The following is a 27,348-nucleotide window of genomic DNA, read 5'->3' as shown; positions in this document are numbered from 1 at the left end:
AGGCTAAGACCAGAACAGGTTCCTAGGCATACACAACACAGGGGGGTCACCATCCGTCCCCCAGGGGCAGGGGGGAGGGGCAAACCAAGGGGGCATCGTCCCTCCTCTGGTCCTCAATAGCTGTCTTCCAACACGGTCCGCAATCTCGTTGAGGAAAGCGGAAAGGCCTGGCTATTCGTAGTCAAAATCCAACAGAGATTACGATACGAGTTCAGCCGAGTGCTAAGCAAGTGGGCAGTGATTAAGTTCACTATATGCACATGAAGCCTCCTTCGTGATATAAATATGGAGAGAGGAAAAATTGGTATGTGGGCGTGTACTGAAACAAGATATTCCCTGCCCAATTATTTCTGATCTGTCAGTGGATATGTGACACCAGTGGCAGGATCGATGTATAAATTCTCTCCTCTGTGGGCATTCAAAATAATTTGTAGACAAATGTGCAATTAGATTAAATTTCATACTGGCAGAACTGGATCAAACTTACGGGTTCTAAAAACGTTCAAAAGACATCTGATAATGTGCTTCGTTAGTGAATGCGATCAAAGAGGACTTCATAAAAGAGGCATATTGCTTGTTAAAGGAATAACTCATTTTAAGTAAGCGCACAGCTGTCATACACACGTTTTGAAGGATGTGGCGTCCATTCACAATATATATATTTTTTACAAATATTTATACCCGTCGCCGTAACTGTGGTCGCGTGTAATCAGAATCTTCCACTAACATTCTCGCAAAAATGAGCAGCAACAGATTGCACCTTATTCTAAGCCTAGTAAAATACGTTGTCGAGATAAAAAATGATTTGGTTCATACGGACTAGCCTGTACATAAAAGGAAATACAATGCACATTGACAAGATGAAACGCACTGACTTGAAAATTCTTTAGTTTCCAAGTGACGTCTCCTCGTTCTCACTTTCCTGATTCGGTAACTTCTTCGTCCGTTTCTGGCCACCGCCCGCCCTCAACCTCATCTCAGTCAGACGCTCGCCCCGATTCATTCTTTGTAGCGGTCTGTACCGCACGCGTTAAGTGGCTGGAAACATATATCATAAAAAAGTTTAAAAGCGAACTATTGAGTTTGTATGTTCATCGGAGGAATACGTTTCTGGATTTTACACTTTCGACAGTATTTTCTGTTGTGAAATAGTTTCTTCGGGCTTAAACGTAAGTTTTTTATAACTGTAATGTCCAATGTGTACATTTTTTATGTTATTTGCTTTATTTATTACAAAGTGTTCTGGTTTTATCATTTACTGATTAAGCTTATGATTACGGTTGTGCATATTATTTATCCTTTAAAAAATCTTATTCACAAGTATGCAAGTATTACATACGGTTAGAAATTCAGTGCACCCTTAAACTAAGTTCCATAACAAGATAGCTGCTGACAATTCTTACACTTGATCACAATGTTAATTTTTGGCCTCTGCCTTCAGGGAAATGTTCAGTGTTAAATCACCACTGAAAGGACTACTTTGATGGCGTAGACAGCTTGTCTTCATTTGACCTATGCAAACTATTCCGAGTTAACTGATTACTTAAACGTCTGATGTTTTCTGATTTTCCTTTAGAATTACGATTTTGTTCACTTTACTGTGTGAACTGAAAGCTAATTGCATTGAAGTAAAAGTTACCCGGTTGAACAACCTATTGATCACAACAAAGATACAAACCTAACATGAACGCAGCTTTATACCTCATGGCCAAATTAAATAATGTCATATCAATAATGTCATTAGCTTGCTAGCGACATCATTAGGTATTTCTGTCACAGTAAATGTGAAATGTGAAATTTCTTAGTAATGGTGTTTATCTCTCGCAGACAGTAGAATTGTTATCATTTTTAAATATACAGTGGCATTTCTTGTGTGCTGGCATATTTAGACGTTATTGGCTGTTTGGAATTTTTACTTGGCATATATATACCGTGCTTTGTAGGCTATTCGGAGGACAATATCTTCATAACTCCGCTATGTCAGAGTGCACGCGCAAAGTCCCACGGAACGTGCGCTGACTTGCCCGCACGTTAGAGTCTATATACGCTGCCAATTCGTCCAAATAAACCGTCTGCCATATTTATAATTAATATGCCACCGTCATTCTTAATTTTATAGTGTGTGTAAGTGTTCCTTCATATACAGTGAGCTTCCTAATGCTTGGGACAAAGAGATATTTTTCTTTATTTGCCTCTGTACTCGACAATTTTAGATTTGAAATTAAATGATGAACATTCTCAGCTTTTATATAATGTTTTTTTATGCATGTTAGTTTCACCTTGTAGAAATCAGGCAACTTTTTATTCATAGTCCCCCATTTCAGGGCACGATCATATTTGGGACAAATGGCTTGACAGTGTTTCTGATTAGTCAGATATTTTCAGTTGCTTCCTTGGTGCAGGTATTAGAGAGCTTTCAGTATCTAGTCTTGATTATAGGCTTTTGACTGCCTTTGTAGTTTGTTATGGGCATTTGTCAACATGAGGGCCGGAGTTGTGCCAATCAAAGTCAAGAAAGCCATTATGAGGCTGAGAAATAAGAACAAAAAAACAGTTGAGGCATAGGCCAAACTTTAGGCTTGCCAAAATCAACTGTTTAGAACAAGCTACAATATTAGGACAAATACAAATTACCAAAAAGTGCTGGGATAGGGGAACATGTAACAAGTGTCATGAAAGGGGGGGGGGGGGGGTCTTGTCTGGTAAATGGTCTGGTAGGCCAAGGAAGACCTCTCTAGTTGATGATTGAAAAATTCTCACCATAATGAAGATAAACCCCCAAGCACGTGTCCAACAGATTATAAACATTCTTCAGGAAGCAAGCGTGGATGTGTTATTGAATACTATCCACAGAGCACTTCACAAACAGAACTACTTGCAGGCTACACCGCAATATGCATACCGCTAGTTTGCCGCAGAAACAGGATTGCCAGGTTACAGTTTGTTAAGAAGTACCTAAAAGAGCATGTAGAGTGCAGGAAAAGGATTTGGTAGTCAGGTGAGACCAAGATTCACTTGTATCACAGTGATGGCAAGAGATTCAAAACACCCGACCCGCATCTGTGAAACATGGTGGTGGGGGTGTTATGGTTTGGGCATGTATGGCTGCCACTTGTATTGGCGCACTTCTCTCCATTGATGATGTAACTGCTGATAGCAGCAGCAGAATGAATTCTGAAGGGTATGGAAGCATCTTATCTGCTTATCAAAAGCAAGCAAATGCCTCCAAACTCATTGGACAGTGTTTCATCCTGCAGCAAGACAATGATCCAAAACATATTGCTAAAGCAACAAAGGAGTTTTCAAAGCCAAAGAAAATTCTTGACTGGCCAAGACTGATCTGAATCCAACTGAACATGCATTTCATATGCTGAAGATAAAACTTAAGGTGAGTAACCCATGAAACAAGCAGGAGATGAAGATGACTGCAGTACAGGCTCACTGCAAATGACTGAAGATGACTGCAGGACAGGCTCACTGCAAATGTCCCATATTTAAGTATCTGCATATAATAATGGTTGAATTTACATGTTTTTTATGTAGGCTAGCCTATAAATATTGTAGCATCAGTATAAATATATAGCTATATATATATATATATATATATGTGTGTGTGTGTGTGTGTGTGTGTGTATTATTAGCAATGATCCAAAGGTTATATAATCAAATTGATGTATTATTGCTGTGGATCCTTTTCACACAAAGGTGCAATATATATTAAAATATGCTTCTGAAAAACTAAAAAAACTGAAGCAGTGGGGAGATGAGGCCTTATGTGCATGTTAGTCCATATGGTTAATTTGGCAATTAGGTTTCAGAGAACACAGAGGAGTAGGATGCAATATTTTCTTTGAATTAAAATATGGTTGTGAAAAAGTCAGTAAATTGAAGCCATAGGGATTTGAGGCCTTGTTTGTTTGGCCATCTGGGTAAATTTATTTGTGATAAGGAGGTGTGAAAGAAGAACAGTGAGAGAGAATGATAAAAAAAACTGAAGAAAAAACAAGAAAGGAATGAAATCTAAGCGAAGAGACGGCCATTTGAATTAAGATATCTACAGAGAGCACTAGGCTTTGAATGAGAAACAGACTAGTATGGCATCAGGCAAGATAGTGTGCAAATTTTCCACTGGCAAGTGTTTGAACAACAGATTTACATTTATTGATTTGTTTTTTGTCCACAATTTAAAATGTCGATATCTGGTCAAATATAATGCTAAAGGGTGACAAAATCAACAAAATCATAGATGGGATTTGAACTTGCAACCCCGTGGTCATAACTCCCATCCATTCCATATATATTATATACACTATGTACTGCTAATCACAGTTTATGCTACTATTAGCATACTATTTGTTGGCAGTCTGTTTTGCTTCAGAGAAAGTATATGATCTGATGTTCTGTAATAAATACAGTAGCAGTACCATAGCCAACAGAGCTAGGAGCCGACCCGCTGCAACTGAACAGAAACCTCCATTGTAATCTCTGCTGCTGCTGGTGCCAGCTGGTCCTCAGAACCTCTCAGAACCACAGGCCGCCTTTTCACTGGCAGGGAGACGGAAGGAAATGAAATGAAACGTGTTTTTTGATCAGAGACATGAACTTTTTATTAATTGTGGCAATCAAGAGAGTTTGGGGTTTTTTTTTTTTGGTCGTATTCGCACGCTGTTCCTGTTAAACCCTGCACTGTAAAATTTGTTGTTTTTTTTTAAAGCCTGTGAATTTTACAGCGAAAGTCTGTAAAATAGTGAAGGCACAAAACTGTAAACAGCTAAAATGTAATTGTATTATTTGCTGTGAAAGGCACATAACATTTGTGAGACATGCAGAGCCTGCTACCATATGCTTAACTCGTTGTCACTGTTATTTATGGGGCGACCCAGTTGCTAGGATATTACCGCAAGTGTAAAAAGAATTTACAGTGTGGGAGCTTTGGTTTCTTGATTTCCATGCAATATGCCTCAGAGTGGTTGATTCCTTACAGTCCCCTTACGGCAGTATTTGTATCCTGTTAATGGGTGTGTGCAAATGCAGGGAATTGGGGTGGGCTGCTGACATCCGTACGAAAGGAACTTGCCCGGGGACTCCTTCAGAAATGCAAATCACGTGAAGCATCATTCTAAAAAAAAAAACACAGGCGATAATTTGCTTAAACATTACTCAACCAGGAATACACCAGTGAAATGTCTTTTGCAAAGGGGGGGGGGGGGGGGGGGCTGAAAATACATACACCCCAGATGGGACTCGAACCCACAATCCCTGGCTTAGGAGGCCAGTGCCTTATCCATTAGGCCACTGGGGCTGATGGGTACATGATGAATGTTTCAGCATGTGCTAATTAGCTGCAGCTCCTCATTTTTGCCCCCTAGTTCATCACTCAATGTTTAAAAATAGCCAAGGCACAGAATATATCAGTGCAATGGAAGGGTCCTCGTTCAACTGTGGTTGGTTTCTGGCAGCTCATGATGAGTTTCTGAAAAGGCCACTCTGTTTAATTAGGCTGTATTTTGTCAGAGACAGAAGTCCCATATTTAGTCAGTCATGAGTGCATGTCTTTAGGACCTAATCATCAAATTCCTCTCCCATCCAAATGACAACCATTGACACTAAACTCAGCCAGCTAACTGGCAAGGATGGACAGTCCAAATGAACCCTTAAGAACCTTCTTGATAAAATCGAGAGGAATCCTTGAGTAAGAACTGAATGTTTTGATGGAACATTTGATGTTTAGCACATTTTTAGTTTCCGTCTAGCAGATGCAAACTGTAAACTAAACCATCAAGCTTGATTGCTGTATTGGCATGCGCAGGATCTTCAGAAGTAAAATCCATGCCGCGTTCCAGTTCAGGCATCGCATGAAGTGCTACTGGAATGTGTTTGTCCCCTGAAGTAAATCGGAATGATTAATTTCCACAGCCACGCTCACGCCCTTTCAATCTCAGGGTAATTAAATGTGACCGTTTTTCATTTCGTAGCTCTCAACTTCCCATGAACACAAGCTCATACCAAAAAAATTTCGCCCCTTGCCACCCTTCTTCCATCCTCGGGGACGTATTCCGTGGTGGTCATCCGTGACGTGGCCACTGCATCTCGGTAAACCGACGCTTCCATGTGTCTGATCACGGCTCTCTCTCTTCCCTCCTCTCGCAGTGCTACCCTGTTCAGAGGAAGCTGCACCTGGATGGAGCCGCAAGAGACGTTCAAGCCCGGGTAATGGAGGGATAAGTGGATTGAAGGAAGAGGACAAAGAGGAGGGAGGAGAAGACAAGAGAGAGCAGGGCCTAATCCAGGACGGGACCATTTCCTAAGTGGCCCCATTTCTTTTTTGAAGGCAGACAGTGAAACACAGCGTTGATTATTACATTCAATTTATAGCCTTTGTCGTACAAGAACATTTCATCTTGTTTGTTTTCTTTTCTTTGTTTTTTTTTTTTTGCTCAGAATCTTTCAAAGGGGAGTTCAGGCTGAGTCGTCAAACTCTGAACAAAGCAGAAAAACCCACCAAGTCAGGAGAAAAAAATAAACAGGAAAAGAAGAGATACCAGGATGTCCTGTGGTTCTACAGGGTCTTGCACGGAGAACCTCGACAGTAGCCAAATTGCCTAGGGGGACCCTCTCCTAAGACCCACAGTAACTCCACAGTAACTCTTGCTTCAGAAAACCACTGCTAGGAGTGTGTAGTTCACTATTCACTGCTCACAAGTGTCCGTGCACAGTCGTTTGGATATCCGGCCTTTTATTGAAAATAGAACCTGGATTGAAACACAACGTCAGTACATTGATACTTGACCGTAGCAGTCAAAGCACAAATGGTGTGTTTTGCTGGCCTTACTTAGTTTACCTGAGTTTAAGAGGCCTACCACAGAAAATAACCTGTTCTTTGTGCATTTGAAAGGGTGTAGTCAGTTGTTTTAAACCTGACCTAAGTCCACGTGTTTCATTAATAACAGGTTTATAAACCGAAATACCCGTGTGGTAGATTTTCCATTGTAGAGAGCTCTTAAAAGGAGCGGCTGCTTGTTAATGTGTACCACTTGATAAAACGTTTCACAGGAAATATCCATTACTCTCCCAGTTCAGAATAACAAACTTGAACCACGTTTCTCTGGTGGCTTGTCAACAGACAGAACATTTTCTTTGATAAAGTGTGCTTGCAGACTGCCTTATCTTAATATTTTAAGTATCTTGTGAGCTTTTGGCTAAAAATAAAGCAATGTTTAATCTGGTGGAACATGCTTCAGATATTTGTAAACAAGGGCACGGCCTGCCGTTCGGGGCATGTCCGTGCTGGTGAGAAGGGGGACCCTGCTTCTCCATCCAGACAAAGAGCTTTGAAAATTTTTGAAATCTTTCATCTGAAGAGACCTATAGATTTGGTAGCGGGCATGTTGTAACACAATCGAAGAAAGGGGACCGAGAGAGATAACTTGAAACCGTCTTCTTACATTTGCCAAAAAAAAAAACAAAAAAAAACTCTGACAAAGCTTGTGGACAATAATCTGAGTAGTGGGACTGGAGCAGCTTTTTGTATAAACGAGGAGGTTCTTTACAATATGAACTGGCTCTGGAAACCCGGCATGAGAGAAACAACTGCCAGCTCTGTGCGTGTTTGACTGATATAGTCCCTCAAAGATTTTTTTGCCAACATGTAATTTTGGCCACCGAGTGGAATTTCAAAGCAAGCCAGTTAGTAGTTGCGGGGGAAGGTGTATTTTTATGAATATGGCACGGAGAAATTATACTTGGATGCACTATGCATTCAGACCACAAGCATGAAGCATAATTAATTCTTTTACCTTACCGAAGGGTCATTTTATTCTAATTATAAGCCTGTTTATGACGCAAAATGAACAATCTGTTCTAAATAAGGCCAGAAGGGTTCCAGTCGCTGACCACAAGAGCGTGTGCAGCCGTGGAGGAATTTATATCTGAACTGATGTCCTGTAAACCAAAACCCAAAACAACTGCAGAACCCAGAATCTCTGGCCACATGCACTGTTTTTCAGGGACCGGGGATGTATAATTTCTATTCTGTTTTATTATGACTGAAATATGGCAGCGCCGGACGAACAGAACCAATCAAAACGGACCTACGACTGCATGTGAGCTAAAAGGAGAATTCCAGTAAACTGCACCCTGGCGTGGTTCTGCCGCCACAGCGAAGCGGAGGAACTGTGAGACGGACATCGAGCGGCTCTGAATGCCGTTTCGGGTTTGAGGAACAGCGTTCGCATCTTGAGATCGCCGTTTTCAATCGCAAAAACATTTTGACTGCGACACACAGGGCTTCTGAAAACTAGACGGGAAACGAAGGCCTGGGTCACACAACTGCCGCAAGTATTTGAACTTACATCCAAAGCGTCTGAGGAGCGAATACTTTTAGCTTCTTTCTCAAAGCATGTAGAGAGGCTTTTCGGGTTACCTGTACGTGAAAGCAAATTGAGTATTTTCCCTCCCTCTTTCATTGGAATCGAAGGCATTTGAAACACGTTTTTTTTTTGGGGGGGTAACCGACCGCTCCTCTCGCCATGAGTCTGGGAAAGCTCCCGGGGATTAAGGGCCTGGTGTCCTCCTCCCAGAGGAAGAGGCGCTTTAAGAGGGACCTCACCGCGGACATGATCAGCCCCCCGATGGGCGACTTCCGCCACACCATGCACGTGGGCCGCGGGGGCGAAGTGTTCGGCGACACCTCCTTCCTCAGCAACCACGGCGGGACGGGGAACGGGGGCGCTCCGGGGGACCCCGAGGACTCCCCCTCCGCCAAGACGGCCGGCTTCTTCTCCCGCACCCTGCGGCACGTCCGCAAGACGCCGACCCTCCCTAGGGCCGGGCCCCCGGGCCTCTCCCCGCCTCCCCCCGCCGTCTCCCCCATCGTCAAGAACGCCGTCTCGCTGCCGCGGCTGGACGTCGACGCTCCCAACGGCAGACTGCAGAGGGCGCTCTTCCCCAGCTCGCCCAGCCCCCCGGAGGACTCCACCTGCATCTATGGTGAGTGGCGCTCCTGACATCCACAGCCGCTACTGATACACCACTGTTCCCTATATTTGAGTTTCATGCACCGAGGGCACCTCTGCCACAGCCTGTCAGCTGCGTGTGAACAGCAGTCCTCGGGCGCCATGGAAACGCAGCTGGAAGGGTGGACTGCGGAGGGTAACCCTGTGCCGCTCGTTACTCACTGCGTGTGCCACACTGTGCTCTCCCTAAATGAGGGAGGCTGTTGCAGCTTGGGACAAGATCACAGCTGCAGCTGGGAAATCCAGTTGCAACCACGAATAAAGAAGAACGGGGATAACTATGTAAATTAATTGTTATTTATCCCCAAGAAATACACAACATTCAGACTAATTATCCTGAAACTGATTCCATCACACACGCAAGCACGCACGCACACACACACAAGCATGCAGGCAAGCGCGCAGACACACACACTCACACACACACACACACACACACGCAAGCATACACGTGCACACACACACACACACACACAGCCAGGTAAGAGACAGTAGTATCACCAGCAGGGATGAGTCAAGCTAATTTCTTCCCTGGGCAAGATAGCGAATGGGGAGGGTGGGTGAAGGTCAGGATTGCAGACCTGGGGGGGAGGTGTAGTGATTCGCAGCCTGGAGGGGGAGGGTTGGTAGCAATTGCCCTTTGTTTGGGCCCCTTCCAGACAGTTGCTGCCCTTGGCAACCACCTGTGTGGCCTGTGCCCTGAACTGGCACAGATCACCAGTGACCCTCTGTATTGATTTGTTCTGAGACTGCACATAATTCAGACCGCAATGCACTGCTATTCGTGTGTGTGTGTGCATGTGTGTGTGAGTGTGTGTGCGTGTGTGTGTGTGAGAAAGAGACCTGTGGGACCGGACTGGAGTTCCCCCTCTGCCCAAAGATTACCCAACTCAAAAGGAATTTACCAACATTTATTAGCAGGAGGTACAGTTCCTCTGGGAAAATCTACAGGGCAAATAAGATAAACGAAACCTTTCTACATACTTTTCTTCTCTTTACATCACTCTCTTTCCCCAATCCCATCTTTTCAGGCACCGTCTCTCCGTGTATTTATCCGTTCCGTCATTTCATATGTGCCTCCACGCTCTCCCTGTGCCTCCCGCTCTCCGTCCAGACCCGCCATGTGTGCGTTTAGCTCGGCTCCTGTGAACAAAGCTGAGTGCCGCTGAGGTCAGCGGGCCACAGTGGAATGTGTGTGGGCAGGAGTGCGTGGAGGAGAGCCTTTAGCCTCGTTTTTACCGCCACCTGGTGGTTCAAGATCAAAATTACAAGGCAGGGCTGGGGCTTCGATCTCGCACTGTGGCACTTTCTGAGCTGTGATCCCTTCTCTGTATAAAGCAGGAAATATGATAGGAGAGCAGACCTGCAAAAACAAAACTCAAGGAAAACTATATTTCTTTGAACATTGGCTTTCCCTGCTTGATAAATCAATGTGGTTGTTGTTCTACTGAGAATAGGCCTACTTACCGTATTTCATTTGGCTAATATGTACGCTACTTAGCTGAAGCCAGGTAAATGGCGCTCTTGTGACGTGGTGTGGCGTTTCCGGGGTTACTGCGCGGCTGATGTCTCTCTGCCCCCCACAGGCGTGGAATCCGGCTTCGTCACCTTGCCCCGCCTCTCTCGGGCCGACGGCTCCGGAACCTTCCGCTCGGAATTCCGCCGCAGCTCGGTGCCGGACGACGGCGTCTTCCCGCTGCTGCACTGCGACTCCATGACCTCGTTCACGGTGGACCTGGGGCCCTCCCTGATGAGCGAGGTTTTCGGCCTGATTGACTGCCCCGGCGGCGGCCATGACGCCTGTCGCGGCTGGGGGAAAGAGGACGGGCAGGAGGAGGAGGAAGAAGAGAAGGTGCCCTCTTCACCCGTAAGTCACGTGACCTACCCAGCGAGCACCCCGGTGGCAGGCTCTCTGCTGAGGGAGGATTTGAACATGCGAGGATTCGGCCTTCGTGGCAGAGAGTGGGAGGGGCTGGAGGGGGATCTGACCCAAAGGGCCGTCCCAGATGTGCTGATGGGGTCCACGGCGAGGGCGGAGCCAGGTATGGAGCCAGTGAGGTTCAAAATGGCTGCCAGCGTGCTGGCACGCCATTACAGTGGTGGTGGAGTTTTGAACGGAAAACAGGAGGCCGTCGGTTGGGACATTCGACAGTTCAGCCCCGATACTGCGGACTCCACTGGACGTGCCAAGAGGAGAGGGCCTCGTGCCTATGCTGTGGAAGAGGATGAAATAAAGGTGTAAAAAAATAGGCAAAGCAAGTCCTTTGACAGAAGCTGTTATGCATACAATTATATCATTATGGCCATGTGAATGAATGTCCTTTGTGTATGTGTATGTGTGAGAACCTGTTGACTCACTAGTAGGTTTCCAGAGGGTCTAGGTCCTGGATAATCCTCAAACCTGGCAGAAATGTTTCTACATCTTATAATACATTGTATCAATGAATCTTAACATATGAAATCCTGTGCAAGCTTATGGCCTATCCATTAGGCATACAGTGTTAGCACCCGGACATAGGAAATATGATAGTCAGAGAAAACAAAATGACCGTGTCTCAAGATGGCCGCTTGTTAAGATGACAGATAAGACTCTTTGTCCAGAATTGCCCCCCATCCTCGTCATTTTAAGAGCTGTCATTTTTACAATACTGAAAAATGCTGTGCAAAACCAATAAAAATTAAGAGGAGGCACTACACCAAGGGACACATTTGAGAACCTGGGGAAGGACACTGATTGGCTAAGAGTCAACTTATGGCAATTGGGAATAGAAAAAAAATGTACACCACAAAAAAAAGAACTGAATTGATGCAGCTGTATATTTTGGACACATATCGAAATTATAATAGAAACACAGACGTGGAGAGATTTATTCTTTATTCTGAAACACTGACCCTTGGTACATGGCATCTTCTCAATATCAACACACCCTCTACAAAAACACGTGAAGCCACAGAGCTGCCCTGGAGCTCAGCATTACTGCTGAACTCTTTAACTTGGGCGGGGCACGGGCGTCCATTTCTGACCTGGCGTCTCCGAACGGCCACTCAGTCCTCACTAAATAAAAACACCCTTATGTAACTGCAGAAAAGAGGAACGGTTTGAATATGAATAGATGCCCAGCATGAATGAGCATAAATGATTCTGCAGGGATTAATGAATGACAAATATTGCAGGTGCCACAAAGACTGAAGAAGAAAAGGAATCACGCTGAGCGTTTTTTATTTTATGGAATTCTTGCTACGTGATGCATATTGGACCTTGAGCAAGTGAGAGGAACACGGACTGAATGAAATAGGGAAATTAAACAGATTTTGTTTGTACATATTTGTCAGCATTAATATATTTTTCCATGTTATAGGAATATTATGCATGTTTTGTTGTGCTATGCATCTGACACACTCAGTTCCCGTCTTAGTTTGCGTGGAGTTAAAGTGAAACATTGCAGGGCTTATAAATTCCACAGTTCTGTTCCAGCCAAACCTTGTGCAATCATACTTTATCCTTTCTGCTTCCTCTCAATAGCCGAGACACTAAGTTTTATTTTAAAGAGCCCTTACGTTTGTTACATGTGCCTTGTTAATGTTAATAACAAAGAAACGAAAGCTAACATCTTAAGCAAAACGTTGTGGGCAGCCTTCTGGTGACCGTGGTAACCAGCATCTCCAATACAAGGAGCTATGCCTTTAACAGTCACAGTATGATTAAGTCAAAGTTAGACAGTCTAGTTATGAGTTTTGTTCCCTTTATAGTGGTATATATATATATATATATATATATATATATGTGTACACACACACACACACACACACACACACACACACACACCCACGTGTGTATGTATGTAAATCATGTATATGTACAATACAAATGTATGTGGTGCACTTAAAATAGTAACAATTATACTGTGTGATGAGTACAATAAAAAAAATATATTGTTTTTAATGAGGTGGGCAGTCCTCCGTTGCTACCGCGGGCCTTGCTGCCGGTGACCACACCAGCGCCGCGGGGCCAGCGATGCATGCCGCCCGTTCTCCTGCAGCACACCAGCCTCTCTCCCCCACGCTTGTGAGGGACCAGCAGAACAGCAGGTTGCCGTGGAGATTCATCACAGAAGCGAATACAGAAAATTCCAAAATGGAATTCCAGGGTCCTCGGACGGGTTCATTGGGTGGCAGAGGAGAGCTGGCAAGGGGGCGGGGGTGGGGGAACGGTGGGGGCTTGGACCACAGCTTTTCTGTTCCTGCCCTTGCCGGCGGAGGGCCCCTGGGCCTTGACAGCAGACAGGGTGGCCCTCGGGGCTATTGGATGGGGTGAAGGTCTAGAGGGGGTGGAGTCTGAAGAGCGGCGGGAATGGGTGGAGCTTGAGAGATCGGGGTTCTCCTGTTCTGTGCTCCACTGCCAGAAGAATCGCGCATCTGTGAAGAAAAACAATATTTGAATCACATTTATCTTTTAAAAATGTATTTCACATTTACCTTAATCCCTAATTTTGTGCGGCGTACTATGGCTCTAAGCCTGTTCTGTGACTGCACTGTCATTCATCTGTTCAGGAGGGTGTGTCCTACTGTGGGTGTTCTTTTATGTGTGCAGCCAAGCACTTCACCAAAACAGACCAGGACTGTGCCGTTTTTGTGCCACGTGACTGTACAACCCATGGAGCAGGCACAGGGGGACACCAGGCATCTTAGCGGCACGTATGAGCGAGTGAATTCACTACTGTCTACTAGCCCCCTACCCAGGTTATGGCCAAGTGTACTGACACCACATGGGGCTGCTGGCCACAGACTGACCTGATGCAGCCCTTTAGACACGTAACTGTGCTTCTGACATTGTGGCGTGCAGCCTATTTAACAACCCCTTCGTGATGCAGACATTACCTGACAGGGTCTCAGTGGCCACCGCAGGAGAGAGGCGGGACTGGTTTGGACTGGGCTCTGGGGTCTGGGCACGAGCGGGAGTCGGGCCCTGGTTCTGGTCCGGGCTCTGGTTCTGGTCCGGGCCCTGGTTCTGATCCGGGCTCTGGTTCTGGTCCGGGCTCTGGTTCTGCAGGGATTCCTGGCTGACGCTGTGAGAGGGTGGAGTCGGGGAGGTCGCTGTATCCGAGTTGGCAGCAAGAGAAAGCGAGGAGACTGACAAGCTGGTGGGAGGAAAGGGGGATTACAAATGGAACACACACGTGCGCATGCTCACACACACATGCATGCACATGTCCACACACACACACACACACACACCCGCATATGTGCACACACAAACAGACATGCATGCACACGCACACACACACACGCATCCACGCACACATGCACACAGACACACACACAGGCACGGATGCAAGCTCGCACGCACACACACACAGGCACACGTGGACACACATACAAACATGCATGCATGCACACACACCCAGGCATGCATGCACACATCCACACATGGACCCACACATACAGTTATAACAACATATCATAAAACTACTTCTGTATTACATATAGTTTATACAAGCATATTACCACCAACAGTCAAGTTTATGCAATACTGGTTTCAATATTTATGATGTATTGTGGAACTTCTAATTCTATCAACACCTCATGACTTTTCCAAAGAGCTGAGTCTTGAGATATAGTTCTACTGCTATGAGGACTTCCCCTCCCCCAGGTCAGCTCCTGTAAGATGCACTGTAAGAGTACAGCAGTACCCTTGCAGTGGCGGTACTGTACCCGTTAGTGAACGAGAAGGAGGACAGGCTTGTGCCGTGCGTGAATGTCATCCAGGAATCCATGCCCTGCAGCAGTGACTCACTCAAATCCGGGCTTCCCAATGGCTCTCGGATATGAAAATCCTCTTCTGAAAATGAAAAGAGGGAAATTTACAAATTTCATTTTTCCATGGAGGAAGAGACATATGCTGCTTTTCACCAGACTGGCACACTTGCATATGTAAAACATGCATTAGAGAAGGAAAGCTACATATACTCAGAGCATAATACCAGGTGTACTTCTGAATTGTATTATGGAACATAATGCTTTTTTCCCCTCTTTTTTTCTCTACTGCGGAGTGCACAGTCATGCTGATGCAGGAATGCTAATCGCAGGCTCCACTGCTGATTCAGGAGAGTGGAATGGTGGTGAGCACGCGTTCTCCTCTGAGTCATGTGATCTGCCAGCCTCTGCCTCTTATCACAGCCCAGCTCACAAGGCCGACTCACGCACACAGGCACGAGCAGTATGTGGAAACGCAATCGGGTCAGTACAAGCTGCCCCCGGATAAGAGCTTCTCGCTGAGCACTGGAGCGTAAGCACGGAAGTTCGGGGCGGGCGTTCCTCTGACTCGCTCCTTAGAGAGCTCACCTTCTGGGAAGAGGCTGCCGGCGTGCTGTACGAGCGGCTCGATCACAGTGACCACCTGGACGGAGTACGCCGACGCCATGTCCAGGAGACAGTCCTCCCTGGTGGAGAGGAGGGGGGGGGGGGTTAAAGGAGTTTTGGGACAGGTTCGCAGAGGCCGCGGGTATCGGGCTCTGGGGGCGCTCACCCTTCAGGGCGGGGCCACAGCAGGTTGGGTCCCAGCACGATGGCGATGTTGCTGGGACCCATCTTGTTGACGGCCTGGTGCTCCGACAGGCGAGCCAGGAACTGCATCAGGTACCTGGGGCGCAGAGAAACAGGGGCCACGCTCAGCTACGGTTAACTTAAACGACGGAAACTGAAACTGTCTTTTTTTTTTTTTTTTTTTTTTTTTTTAATGACATTAACTGGTGCCTAGACATATCACAGCCGCTGTGTGTATGTCAGTGCATGTGTTATCACAGGATAAAAAAGCGAGAATGGTGAGAGACAGACAGACAGACAGAAACAGACAGACACACAAACAGATAGACAGGGACAGGAACAGACAGACAGACAGACAGACAGAAACAGACAGACAAACAGACAGGCAGACAGACAGGGACAGACAGACACACAAACAGATAGACAGGGACAGGAACAGACAGACAGACAGACAGACAGACAGGGACAAACAGACACACAGACAGAGACAGGCATACAGACAGGCAGACAGGCTCACCGTAGGTTGTTGTAGTTCTCTTGGGGCAGTTTATTCAGCACCACCCTCAGCTGCTCCAGACGGTCTGACTCCTCCTTCTCCCTGGGGGGGGGGGGGGGGGGGCAGCACAAAGACAGGGGGGTACAGGTGAATGCAAAACAGAGGGTCCTAAATAAAGCAGAACTCAGCGCTCTGAGCGCTCCTCCTCTGCCGCCCTTACCCTGCTGCTGCGAACCAATCGTTGTAGAGGTCAAAGGTCATGAGGGGTTCTGGCAGCTCCCTCAGGTAGGACTTCAGAGCCCCTTTCACATCCAGGGACAGAAAGAGAGTTTAAGACATCCATTGTGCAGTTTCTCTTTGTGTTTAAGCAAACGAATAATGACAAACGAAACAAATTTTGGCAAATAATGCAAATTATAAAAGACAACATTGGCACTGTACAATGATTAAAGTAAGTATTGTACGGCAGGTTATGCTATACCTATACTGTAGGTTTTCTCTGCTCAATATTTTCATTTAACCCTTTCATGCATGAATTATTACAAAATGGTGCAATCATTTTTTCACAGTTGGACACGTGAAAAGATGTTTTTGGCTCCATTACAACATAGGCCACACATGTAGATCTTAATGCATGACATCCACTAGAGTGGACAGAAGGTTTTTCATACACAATGAGAGAACTAAGGTAATTTTTTACATAGAACATATAGTCCTCCTTGCATCTTACCTAAAAAGAATGTATTTTTTAATCAACTGTGTTCTCTAGGAATAAAAGGTTTTCAAAGTTATATCAAAGGTACTTTGACTGTTTCCACCTCCACCCACCATTTTGACCTTCAATATATCCAAACTAAAAAAGCAAATCCAATGTAACAATATGGAGCATACCCAAATTTAGGCAAAAGTCCAAGGAATCTGCCATGAAGCAGTCTGGAGATCATAAAAGTTTGAGTAAAAATAGACTTTGAAAGCCCTGTCCACTGTAGTGGACACCATGCACGAAAAGGTTAATAATCTAAATGTGTGGTTCTATGGTACCACTAGTTTGTACAAGAAGTGATGTGGAATTGTTTTAAAGTGTAACTCAGGATGTTAATAAAGAAAAAGAAAATCAACCTGTACCCTTTGCGTCATAAGAGCCAGGGTCAGTTGCACTTCGGCAGTGTTTATCTACGCATTAGTCAGAGTGTTGACACGCTTCTCTCCGTGGTCTGCCCCCCCCCCCCCCCCCCACCCCCGCTTCCTGTCTGTCTCACCAGCCACTGCATGGGGGTCAGAGCTGAACTCATTGTGGTCAGTGATTCCACAGTCCAGGCTGTTCTTCAGCTTCTTCACTTCAGAGGCAGCAGCTGCCACCCTGAACAGACCCTAGAGAGGGGGAGGGGAGGGGAGGGGAGGGGAGGGGGGGTCAGTGAACACAGTATGTTTCATGTATTTATTTATTTGCTTGTTTGTTAATTTGCTTGGGGACGGTGCAAATCAACGTCGCTATGAGTTAAACACAGGAAACAGATCTGTATCAAGGTTCATAGCACCTTCAGTAGCAAGGTTCAAAGCTCACTTCCACCCCCCCCCCCGTCCTCAGCTAGGCTACTGTGCTACAATACAATGTAATGGTGTCTAAATTTTACATGTACAATGATTCAGAAACAAAAAAAAGTTGATGATAAGAAAAATACAGAATGATCATTTAATATGTGATCAAATAATAGCCGTCTCAGTATCTGTCCCCATCACTCACTCACCTCCTCCTTCAAGCCTCTGTCCAGCAGCATTTGCACACAGTGCCGTATGGGCACTGCAATCTCCTCACCACTGTCCAGAATGTGGGAGAGCAAGGACCGTCCAAACACCTTCCCCTCAAAGCTGTTATCCATGCAGTCTGCACACACACATGTACACACACACACACACACACACACACGATGTGATCAACATCTAAATCAAGTTATATGATTATGTAATTGAATTTAATGCAGTTGTGTGGTAAAATGTGTACCTTGTTGGCCTGCTTGGACACAACTCTCTCTCAGCTCTGAAATGTTCCTCTCCAGAAACCCAAGAGATATCTTGTGATACTCAGCCTGTAGATCTAACAACTAAAAAAGGTGCTAGATTAACACAGATACACACACATACACACAAACACACACGCACACACGTACACACACACACACGCACACACGTACACACACACACGCACAAAAACGCACACACGTACACATGCAAACACGCACACACACACACGTACACACACACTCGCATACACGTACACACACATACACACACACATACAGAAACGCACACACGCACACACGTGCACATACACACACGCACAAAAACGCACACACGTACATACACACACTCGCATGCATGTACACACACACACATGTACACACACACACGCATGCACATATACACACACACACACACACGCATGCATGCTTACTCGGACAAAGTAGCGGGCGTAGTCATCTTCTTTAGATGCAAAATGATAGAGATCAGCAGAGTACTGGTCCTGCACACGAAACACATGAGCTGCTTACTAGCACATCCCAGTATGGCGCGCTTACTGCATACAAGTCCAGTCATACATCAGCGCAGCTGTTAGATCAGCTTAGCCTCACCAAAAGCAACGCGCAAAATTCACCCTCTGTTTTTACCACTACGTTACGGTCGCCGTGGCTCGACAAGACTTTGCTGTCACATGTCTGCTGAATGGCCTGACTTATTGTAGCATTGCCTTTCGATTGCCATGGTAACGGTGCATGGTGACGGCGACGTCAGCGAGATCTGACCTTGATGTTCTCCAGTCTCCTCCAAGCCTCCTCCATGTCCTCTCGCAGCCCGTCCTGCTTGGCCTGTGGGCCTGTGCTGGTCTGGGACCTGAGCCATGGGGGGAGAGAGGGGGAGGACAAGATTCCCAAAATGGTCCAAGTAACGCCCAACCTACCCCATAGCATAACGTGTTTTTGAATTAAAAAAAAAATATATATATATATTTTTTAAATATTATGTCAAAACAACTGCATGCGCACCAGTCTATGTTTCATTACTGTGAAGGCACATGTAGTATAACTATTGGAGGTCTATCGTTTCACACACACTTGGAAAGGTGCACCTCAGCCCTGCTCAGACCCCCCCACCTTCGGCTCCTATTTTTGAACACAGCAGTCACTAAAGTAAGACCCCCCCCTCACCCCCGCCTTTCACTGAAGTAAGATCCCCCCCCCCCACCCCCCCAGCCTTTGTTACTCCTTCCATCAGCATCTGGTTGAGTCATGTGATTGGTTTTGAGCAGCTCGTAACGGTCAGTGATAACAAGCCTCAGGTGAAGGAGAGTTCCACCGGACGTCAGGGAGTCCGTGAGTCAGTGCTGCCTACCTGCTGCGAGCGTTCAGCCAATCGGTCGTGAGTTTGGCAAACTGCTTCTTGTTCTTCAGAACCTCGGCCAGATCCTCCTGCAGTCAAAACAAACGAGCGCAATGGGCCGCCTCCGTCGCTATCCGTCGTCAGGGTCGGATATTTAAAAAGTACAAACAAAGGCTGGCCGTGCTGTCTCCCTGTCCACCTCCGCCCCTAAACGGAGTCGCCAGCATTATACCATAAAAATACGGATAGAAATCTCTGTCAAATCTGTGCCGATGTCAGTTTCTGTCTCAGGTACCACAAACGACGTTGAGCGTGAGAAACCGGCCGGACGTCGGTCTTTTGAGAACAACGGCCGCGTTCGTTTTGCTCTTACCTCGCTGAGTTTGTTGAGGGGCTCCAAAACCTCTTTCTCCACCCTCACTTCGAAATCTGCCAGGGTCTTTGCTAGAAAACTCTGCATGAAGCAGGTCATCTCCAGGACCTTCCTGGGAAAGAGATGGAGACCGTGGTGGGGCTCTAATATTGCGATAACAGGAAGGACAGTGACAGGCTGCTGAGTCAGGATCGATCGGGCCCAGCACATTCGATTATTTGCTATGATAAATCCCTCATTACGTTTATTTTACCATTTAGCCTATCTTTATTATTACACCGGGCCAACGGATGAGCTCCCCATTTCTTCCCATTGAGGAGTTTTTATTGCCAACATTTCAGTTATTTTTCATCCTCGGGAGTTTTATTTTACTTCACAAGATTTTTTGGGGGGTTCAAGGCCTGGTATTTGCCTGATTTTCCTTTTTCTGGTTTTCTCTGCGAAGCCTCTTTGCGACAGTGTACAGTGTCTCTGTAAAAAAGCACTATTCAAATAAAATTGAATTGAAATTGAATTACATAATGGTTCACGGGAGTGGTACAGCAGGGTGATTGGACAGTTTGGTTAGTGATTGTATCGCAGTTCTGGCATAGCTGGTGACCTTTGGCTCTCACCTGAGGGGAGAATCACCATCTAAATCCTTAAGACTTTCAGCCATACTGATAGACAGCAACATCAGGGGCAGCTTTTTCTGGGGGGAAGGAGGGAGAGAATGAAAAATCACAAATCAGAACAATCAGCTGTGAATACAGTAAATCCAGCACACGGAAGAAGGAGGGGGAGAGGTATAGAGGAATACAGAGACAAAGACAGAGACGAGATGGGAGAGGGAAAAAAGCGTGAGCAGATCGACTCGTCTGTCCAGCTAACGTCTGGGCCCTCCAGAAATTAGGGAATGATTTGATTTAAAGTCTAGCTGAATCACGTTGCTAATAAAGCGAAAAGAAACCAAGAAAATGGCTGGGATTTAACCACTTTAATCACACAGAGACTGGGAACTGAACTGACCATAAGCCACAATCAGGTTATAAGATAGACAGGTCCATACAGTGACAGGGTGGTAAAACAGGAAGGCACACCGTTTCTATGCAGTTACATTCCTGGGCAAAAAAAAATGGGCCAAGCACAAAACTGCAAAAAATTTTAAAAATTTAGCTTTTAATGGTCTTAACAACACATCATTGGTAAGGAAATTAGCAGGAATTAAACAAATGCACTCCTGAGACCTCCTGTGCCACCATTTGCTTGTTTACTTTTGCTGTAATGAACTATGTGGGGAAAACGTAGAAACAGGGAAATTCACTTATACAGTAGACAAATTAACATAATGTCAAATAAAAGAGTCATGTTTTGTATTTGGTTGCATATCATTTGCATGCCATGACTTCCTGATGTCTGTGACCTATCAACATCATCAGAGTCTGGTTATCTTATTTTCAGGTTGTCCTACAAGCGATACAAAAACTCTTTGCATTTGAATGGATCTCTATGGGAATTGGGGGGTGGGACTAGATTCAGCTGTAAATTATGCTGATACAGTATGGAACACATTTGTTGGCTAAATGGCTTTAAGTCATCAAGGCTCCAAGGTATCAAATGAGCCTCAAACCACCGTGGTGCTGCCAGATATACAGTAGATACTACAAGCATTGTTTCTCCTGAATATTTTTTCCATTGAGTTCAACAGGAAAATTAATCAGGAGAAACAATGCTTGTAGTATCTACTGCATATCTGGCCCACCTTTTTTTGCTCAGGAGTGTAGATTGACAAGTAGGTGCGTAGTTACCATGCAGTGAAATCTGCAGTGTTAATTCAGCTCTAGGAGTCATATGTACTCTGTAAAAAGTTGATTTAACACTGAACATTTTACTGTGCGTTCAGTGAGATAAGCAGAGGATTATCTCACCAAACGCACAGACAGAAGGAATGGTGCGTAGTTGCCGTGCAGTTAGACGGACAGGTAGGTGCATAGTTACCATGCGTCTATGTGCATCTAGACCCTGTTGACTCTGCAGGCAGCCAGCCAGCTTTTTGTAAACAATGTGGGCAATCCTCTTGGCAGGCTCCACCCTCTGCTCCACCTGCAGACAATGAGATGTAAGATTCAGGATTCCGAGATTAGCTTAGCACATAGGCGGCTACCTGCATAGCAATAAATAGACATTATTAATTATGGACATGGTATTTGAAAACTCATTGGGCCACTCATGCACTAAATGCTTATTTTTAAAATAGTGGCTGGTTTTAGGGCCAGAGAAAGAGTCACTCACCAAAGCCAGATCGTCAGAGAGGAGGTCAGTAGCATCTTGTGTCCTAAGGGTTTATAAAACAGAGGAGTTGGCATTATTTGCTATATTCCTCGAGCACAGTCATTTTGGGATCTGCATCAAACATGGGATCTGTTCAGAGAGATATGTTCTCCATCCACTTTAGTGCAATGCTAATGCTAATTCTAATACCATGGCAGACCTTTGCACAGTGAAATCTGAAGTGGAGTACCCGGTTGAAGCCCCTATGTACAGTGGACTGCAGTAGTGAAACCTATAGCCATAATTCCCTGTAGTGTTACCCAAGGAGGGAGGGGTTTGCTCCCTTGTGTATTCCCTGCCTCACAGAGCAACAGCGACTCCTCTGGTAGACTGGGGAACTGCGATCTGTGTCTACACAGAATTGTCAGGGACTGGGGTGTTGTGATTGTGGACAGGGGAGGGGGCCGCGTTGCGAACGCAGGTAGCAATAAAATGAAATGATTCTTGACCCACCCAGGTCACAGTCTAGAAGTCTAGGCGATGAGCACATTGAATGAAGTCAAAAAATCAAGCATATCCACCTGAACGAACTTGGAAACTGCCATCCACTCTCAACGAAAGAAAACTTTCCGCTCAAAAAGTGAAAAGTGGCAGGTGAAAAGAAACATGATCACATGCGCACTGCAGCATATAGAATCCTGTTCCATATGACAGCTGGAACGGGAAAAATAAATAGAACGATAGCACTAATACTAGTGAATGCACTGCACAGCTGAAAGCTGTTCTCAGGCTGACTGGGCTTATTTTGTCTTCAGTGTCAGAGGCTTGAGGTCAGTGTGTTGAAATGACGGGTGGAGAGGCAGACAGAGGTGAGATTGGGAGGGTGAGAAGAGGTGGTGAGAACCAAGTGAGGGGGAGCTGAGGGGTTTTCACAGCCCTTCTTCCTCTGCCCTCTTCCCAGTTATGAAGACGTTATTCAACACAGGGCTGCTCTGCCACCCTCCACCCAGACCCACCCTATCTGACACTGCACTGGAGATAAAGACACCCCAGTATGGGAGACTGTGGAGCTTTGCACCAGCACCCAGAGCTCTCTTATACACACTACACATTCACAAACCCTGTGTCCCAAATTCAAACCAAAGTCTCTGGATCATTGCTCAGGCCAGAAGCCTCCCTCCTCTAACTGGTACAGCAGACCAACACAGAATCCATGCAGAATCCACCAGTGTCTGCCGTGTGCAGTTCTGACTCTCAGTGTACCACCCATAATGCACACACTGCCCTGTCTATGGAAAGGGCTGCAACAAGCCATCAAAATGCCCTATAATGAATTTATGAGCATGGTACATTTATTTCATGATGTATAAAAGCTCCTAATTTTACTCACAAACCACATTTTTTTTGCTTGTTTTGTTTTGTTTTTTGCATGGTTGGTTTCTGCTTTGAAAAATACTTCATTCAAAACAAAATTCTGCAAAATGTCCGCAGTGAAATGGCACTAGTTAAGACTGGATAGTTTATTATATGCACAAACACAAATTTTAATTAAAAAATACATGCGCACTCACATGCATAAAAGAACACATGTTGTTGTCTGTATTCCTGTAAGCATGTGAGTTCATACAATACAGACCAAAGGTATTAGGCCACCTGTGGTTAAAACAATGTAAAAATAAACTAATTAATTAATTTAAAAAAACCTTAAGTAGTGAATAAGTCAGTTAATATATGCACATTTATTGAATAACAAACCGAAGTATAAACATTTGCAGTTTCACTGTCATCAGGGGAACTGGTTTTTTCTAGCTGCATTGAGTTCTTCCTGTAGTTGGTCAGTTCCTGGATCTTCTCCTGTTAACGTTACTGCCCGTCAGCTGGACCTTTCTGAGCGTGTACTGAACACTGCACCGAGAAATCTTAAGCTTCTTTGCAAATTCTCACTGAAAATAACCTTCTTGCCACAATGTTTACTTGGCTCTGCACATATAAGCCTAACACCGCCTAAATTGTCATATTTTCTGAAACATAGACTTGGATAGACTTTCTTTCAAGGAAAATTATGTCTATGACTACTTTTATCCTTTTGTGTTATTGTAGGTAGAAATGGGGGGAAAAAAACAAAGTTCATACTTTGGTTTGTTATGCAATACATGTGCATTTATTGAATTCTTCTCTACCGAACGGTTTTTAAAAAAAAGTGGCCTAATACTTTCGGCCTGCACCGTATATATCTTTATGAGCAACCAACGTTGAAGCATAAAATGTTCTATAATCCATTGAGAAAAAGAATCAAATCTCCTGCGTGCGTGTCAACGATAGTGAAGTTCACGCACTCACAAGTGTCCCCTCACATAGTGAAATGTGCCAGATGGGATCTGGACACTGGCAGCTGTAGTTGCATCTGTTCTACCTGAGGTGTTGGGGAGTTTATTAATAGCTGGCCAGCGGCAGAGCTATCTGTAAAAAAACCCTACTGTGTCATGAGGTGTGGCCATGCACTGCGGGCCACTGCAATACTTCAGCCAACAGCACCCCTCATTATAACATACCGCACATAAAGCAGCCTGGCTGAGACGTTAGAGGTGCCAATCAAACGAGACAACCTTTGAGCTGGACGCTGAAAAGCACGAAGCCCCTTCACACAAACACAAACAATCCAGACACAGGAAATGCAAAATGATGGCTTGTCATAAATGGACACACTCATGTACACACACACACACACACACGCTGATCTTTATGAAGACCTTTATGATGACCTCCAGTCATCTCTGCCACCTTACTGTGACACTCGTTCAACAACGGTGATGATGCTACTACTATGCAACGTGGCAGTGGCTGTCAGGAGGAACTGGTCTGAGGTTTTTGTTCTTCAGAGCTTGTGACCTCCCTTGGGTTTCAGTCATTGAAAAGTCCTATTTTCAGCGTGATTGACAACTCAGTCAAAACTGTTGTGGAACCAAAATCTATAGCACTCAATTAGAGGCCACAGGCTCTAGTCCTTTTTTAGAGTAAATAATTCACCCCATTACTGCCAGAGATAATGAAAAAGCTCAGGTTCAGAGTCAGATATACTCTCGCTGGGAGAGGCCTGTCTGTACGACAACAATCCTTGGTGAAAATTGCGAGAACAAGCCTATGAATTAAAACCACAAAAGATTTTTGTTGGTGCATGCATCAATAAATTTGACCACTGTCATACTTCCTGCCATACTTGTTCTTGATCAGAGAATTGTATGTTGGTTTTACTTTCATAATAGGAAAACAAATAAACAAACAAAAACAAGGGCACATTATGGTACTTACTTCCCTGCAGATCCAAACTGTTTGAGGAGGCCAAATTGTTTCAGCATGGCTTTGGTGCATCCAGTACTTATCTTCCCTACTTCAGTAGTCCAGTGCAATCGCTCCGATTTGGACGTTGTTTCCATACAGTGCGTGCATTACATTTTCCCAATATGTTTCACCAAAAGGCCCCCACGGTAGTATGTGATCGAGCAGCTTTAGTTTGTGTTTGAGAAAAGCTCTTAGCTGAAGTGTCACCCACAAACACACACACACACACAGACACACACACACAGGCGAGTGGAACGCCTCCTGAGGTTACAGACAGAGGAAGTTACTTCTACCTGGGGGAGGAAAAAAACAGTTTGAAGCTCATATTTCTAGTGATGTATATAGAAAGCACACAGCAGATTACTCCTAATACATTGTGTGAATTGATATGGCATGAATTGTTCATTGTCTTACAAGTAAAATGAATACATTGTACACACAAATCACTTATGATCATCAGCAGAGCAGGAAGTGGTCTTCTGAGTAAGCTGGACAGACTTTAGAGAGAGAATTTGCTGTGCATGATTTTATAAAACATGCAGCATGGAAAAAACTGACAGACAGAGAAAGGGGAAACACAAATTTAACAGGGTTCAAATGTTTTTTTTAACTAATGCGCATTAAAACCACACGAGCAAAAAAGTATTTTGGACTGACCTTTTAGCACAAAATATTTCCTATTTATTTTGCCAAGTGTGGACAGCAAAAAGGGGAAAAAAAGAGAAAGAAAATGGTCAAGTACTGGTGATTTTTCTGAGCATGTGGTTCGAATGTTGTAGGTGGCCATAGGAAGAATGTTCCTTTCAGTTCTTTTTATTGAGTTCTCATCACGCCACGACCATCCATTCACCTCAGTAAAGCGTCTTGTGCATGAGGCTTTACTTCTTTTTTTCACCAGTTAGTATCGGTTATCATCACCACGGCCCAACATCCCATTAACTGGCTCCTGACCACAGGCTGAAATTAGCAGTCAACTGAACAACAGCCGTTTTCCTGTTTAGAACTGAGACCTTCCCTCTGAGTTTCCTGCCAACAACACCCTCGGAAGCTTTTCTTAGACACAACAAACCAAAGCTCCTGCCAAACATGCCACGGCAATCACCCCTCATTCAAAGCTACGGAGGTGCCCTCTCGCAGCCATGATAACCATAACTGTAAGTAAAACCAGACCTTGCTTAAGCATTTTTATACATGACTCTATGGCTGCTGGGATTTTATTTGCCTAACTATGTGAGAAAGAATCACACCTATGTGTTTGCTGGCCTGTGTCTATTACCCCTCATTTGCCCATGCATTATCATCTTTTGGTTCACAGCCCGTAGTTCTGTTTGTTGATTCAGAGGACGGACACCCGGAACACAAAAGAGGAAGGCAGTGTTTCCAGTCAGGGCCCGCTTACACACTTTTTTCATAATTCATAATTTCGCAAACACTAATTCGCAGTAAGGGTGTGGTGGGAGACAGAAATTTCCACAGCGGAACATGTGATGACGTTCTGGTGCGCAAGTTCCTCTAATTCACATACACATGCGCGCGCACACAAGCATGTGTATGTTTGTGTGTGCGCATTTCTCTGTGTGAGAATGAGTTGAGGGAATGTATGCAACACTCCTATTTAAATGGGTTTTTTTTTTTAATTGCACAGGTGAATTCTGATAAGATTACCTGGAGCTAAGTTAATTATTCAGTCCACATTTCACCAATATAAGAAACGGTCGAATGAATCACATACCCATATGACCATTATATATAGTATTGTGGTCCTCTTACCATGCACCAACCATAAAAAATAACCTGAGGTACTTCCAGGCAATTAATTCAAACAAAGTATGTCTACGATTGTTGTTTCAGGCATGTCGGATGCAGGATGTTACATCGATGGAGCGGTAAAACACGGAGCGATCTGACATGGCGGACTGAAGGAGGCTGATTTCAAAGTGCAGAGTACTTCTGCATTC

At 44.9% G+C, this 27,348-nt stretch overlaps 2 protein-coding genes and 1 non-coding gene across 5 annotated transcripts; 1 reads left to right on the top strand and 2 right to left on the bottom strand.

Moving 5' to 3' along the window:
• The first annotated feature begins 827 nt into the window (after positions 1-827).
• Positions 828-12,957, top strand: cdc42ep1a (CDC42 effector protein (Rho GTPase binding) 1a). 2 transcript variants are annotated; one of them, XM_035405433.1, is made up of 4 exons: positions 828-1,169; positions 6,151-6,210; positions 6,442-8,988; positions 10,601-12,957. In XM_035405433.1, the coding sequence occupies exons 3-4, from the start codon at positions 8,529-8,531 to the stop codon at positions 11,254-11,256; spliced, it is 1,116 nt and encodes a 371-aa protein (XP_035261324.1). In that variant the 5' UTR covers positions 828-1,169; positions 6,151-6,210; positions 6,442-8,528; the 3' UTR covers positions 11,257-12,957. The 2 variants fall into 2 exon arrangements, with proteins under 2 accessions (XP_035261324.1, XP_035261323.1); XM_035405432.1 differs by having other exon boundaries at positions 6,151-8,988.
• Positions 5,230-5,302, bottom strand: trnar-ccu. Its single transcript has one exon. It is a non-coding gene; the product is annotated as a tRNA-Arg (tRNA).
• sh3bp1 (SH3-domain binding protein 1) lies at positions 11,875-25,648 on the bottom strand. Of its 2 annotated transcripts, XM_035405430.1 has the most exons (18): positions 25,361-25,648; positions 22,073-22,115; positions 21,779-21,883; positions 20,416-20,492; positions 19,802-19,913; positions 19,441-19,517; positions 18,855-18,942; positions 18,506-18,574; positions 18,056-18,155; positions 17,802-17,938; positions 17,313-17,424; positions 16,274-16,355; positions 16,075-16,155; positions 15,541-15,654; positions 15,357-15,454; positions 14,727-14,853; positions 13,893-14,152; positions 11,875-13,430 (listed from the first exon to the last, which is right to left on the bottom strand). In XM_035405430.1, the coding sequence occupies exons 1-18, from the start codon at positions 25,483-25,485 to the stop codon at positions 13,177-13,179; spliced, it is 2,061 nt and encodes a 686-aa protein (XP_035261321.1). In that variant the 5' UTR covers positions 25,486-25,648; the 3' UTR covers positions 11,875-13,176. The 2 variants fall into 2 exon arrangements, with proteins under 2 accessions (XP_035261321.1, XP_035261322.1); XM_035405431.1 differs by lacking the exons at positions 21,779-21,883; positions 22,073-22,115; positions 25,361-25,648 and having other exon boundaries at positions 19,802-19,909; positions 20,416-20,493.
• Between the last annotated feature and the right edge of the window lie 1,700 nt (positions 25,649-27,348).

The sequence above is a fragment of the Anguilla anguilla genome, chromosome 2 (assembly GCF_013347855.1).
Source record: "Anguilla anguilla isolate fAngAng1 chromosome 2, fAngAng1.pri, whole genome shotgun sequence".
Taxonomy (NCBI): domain Eukaryota; kingdom Metazoa; phylum Chordata; class Actinopteri; order Anguilliformes; family Anguillidae; genus Anguilla; species Anguilla anguilla.
Note: the sequence above shows the minus strand (reverse complement) of the source record. Positions and strands in the feature narration are given on the sequence as shown.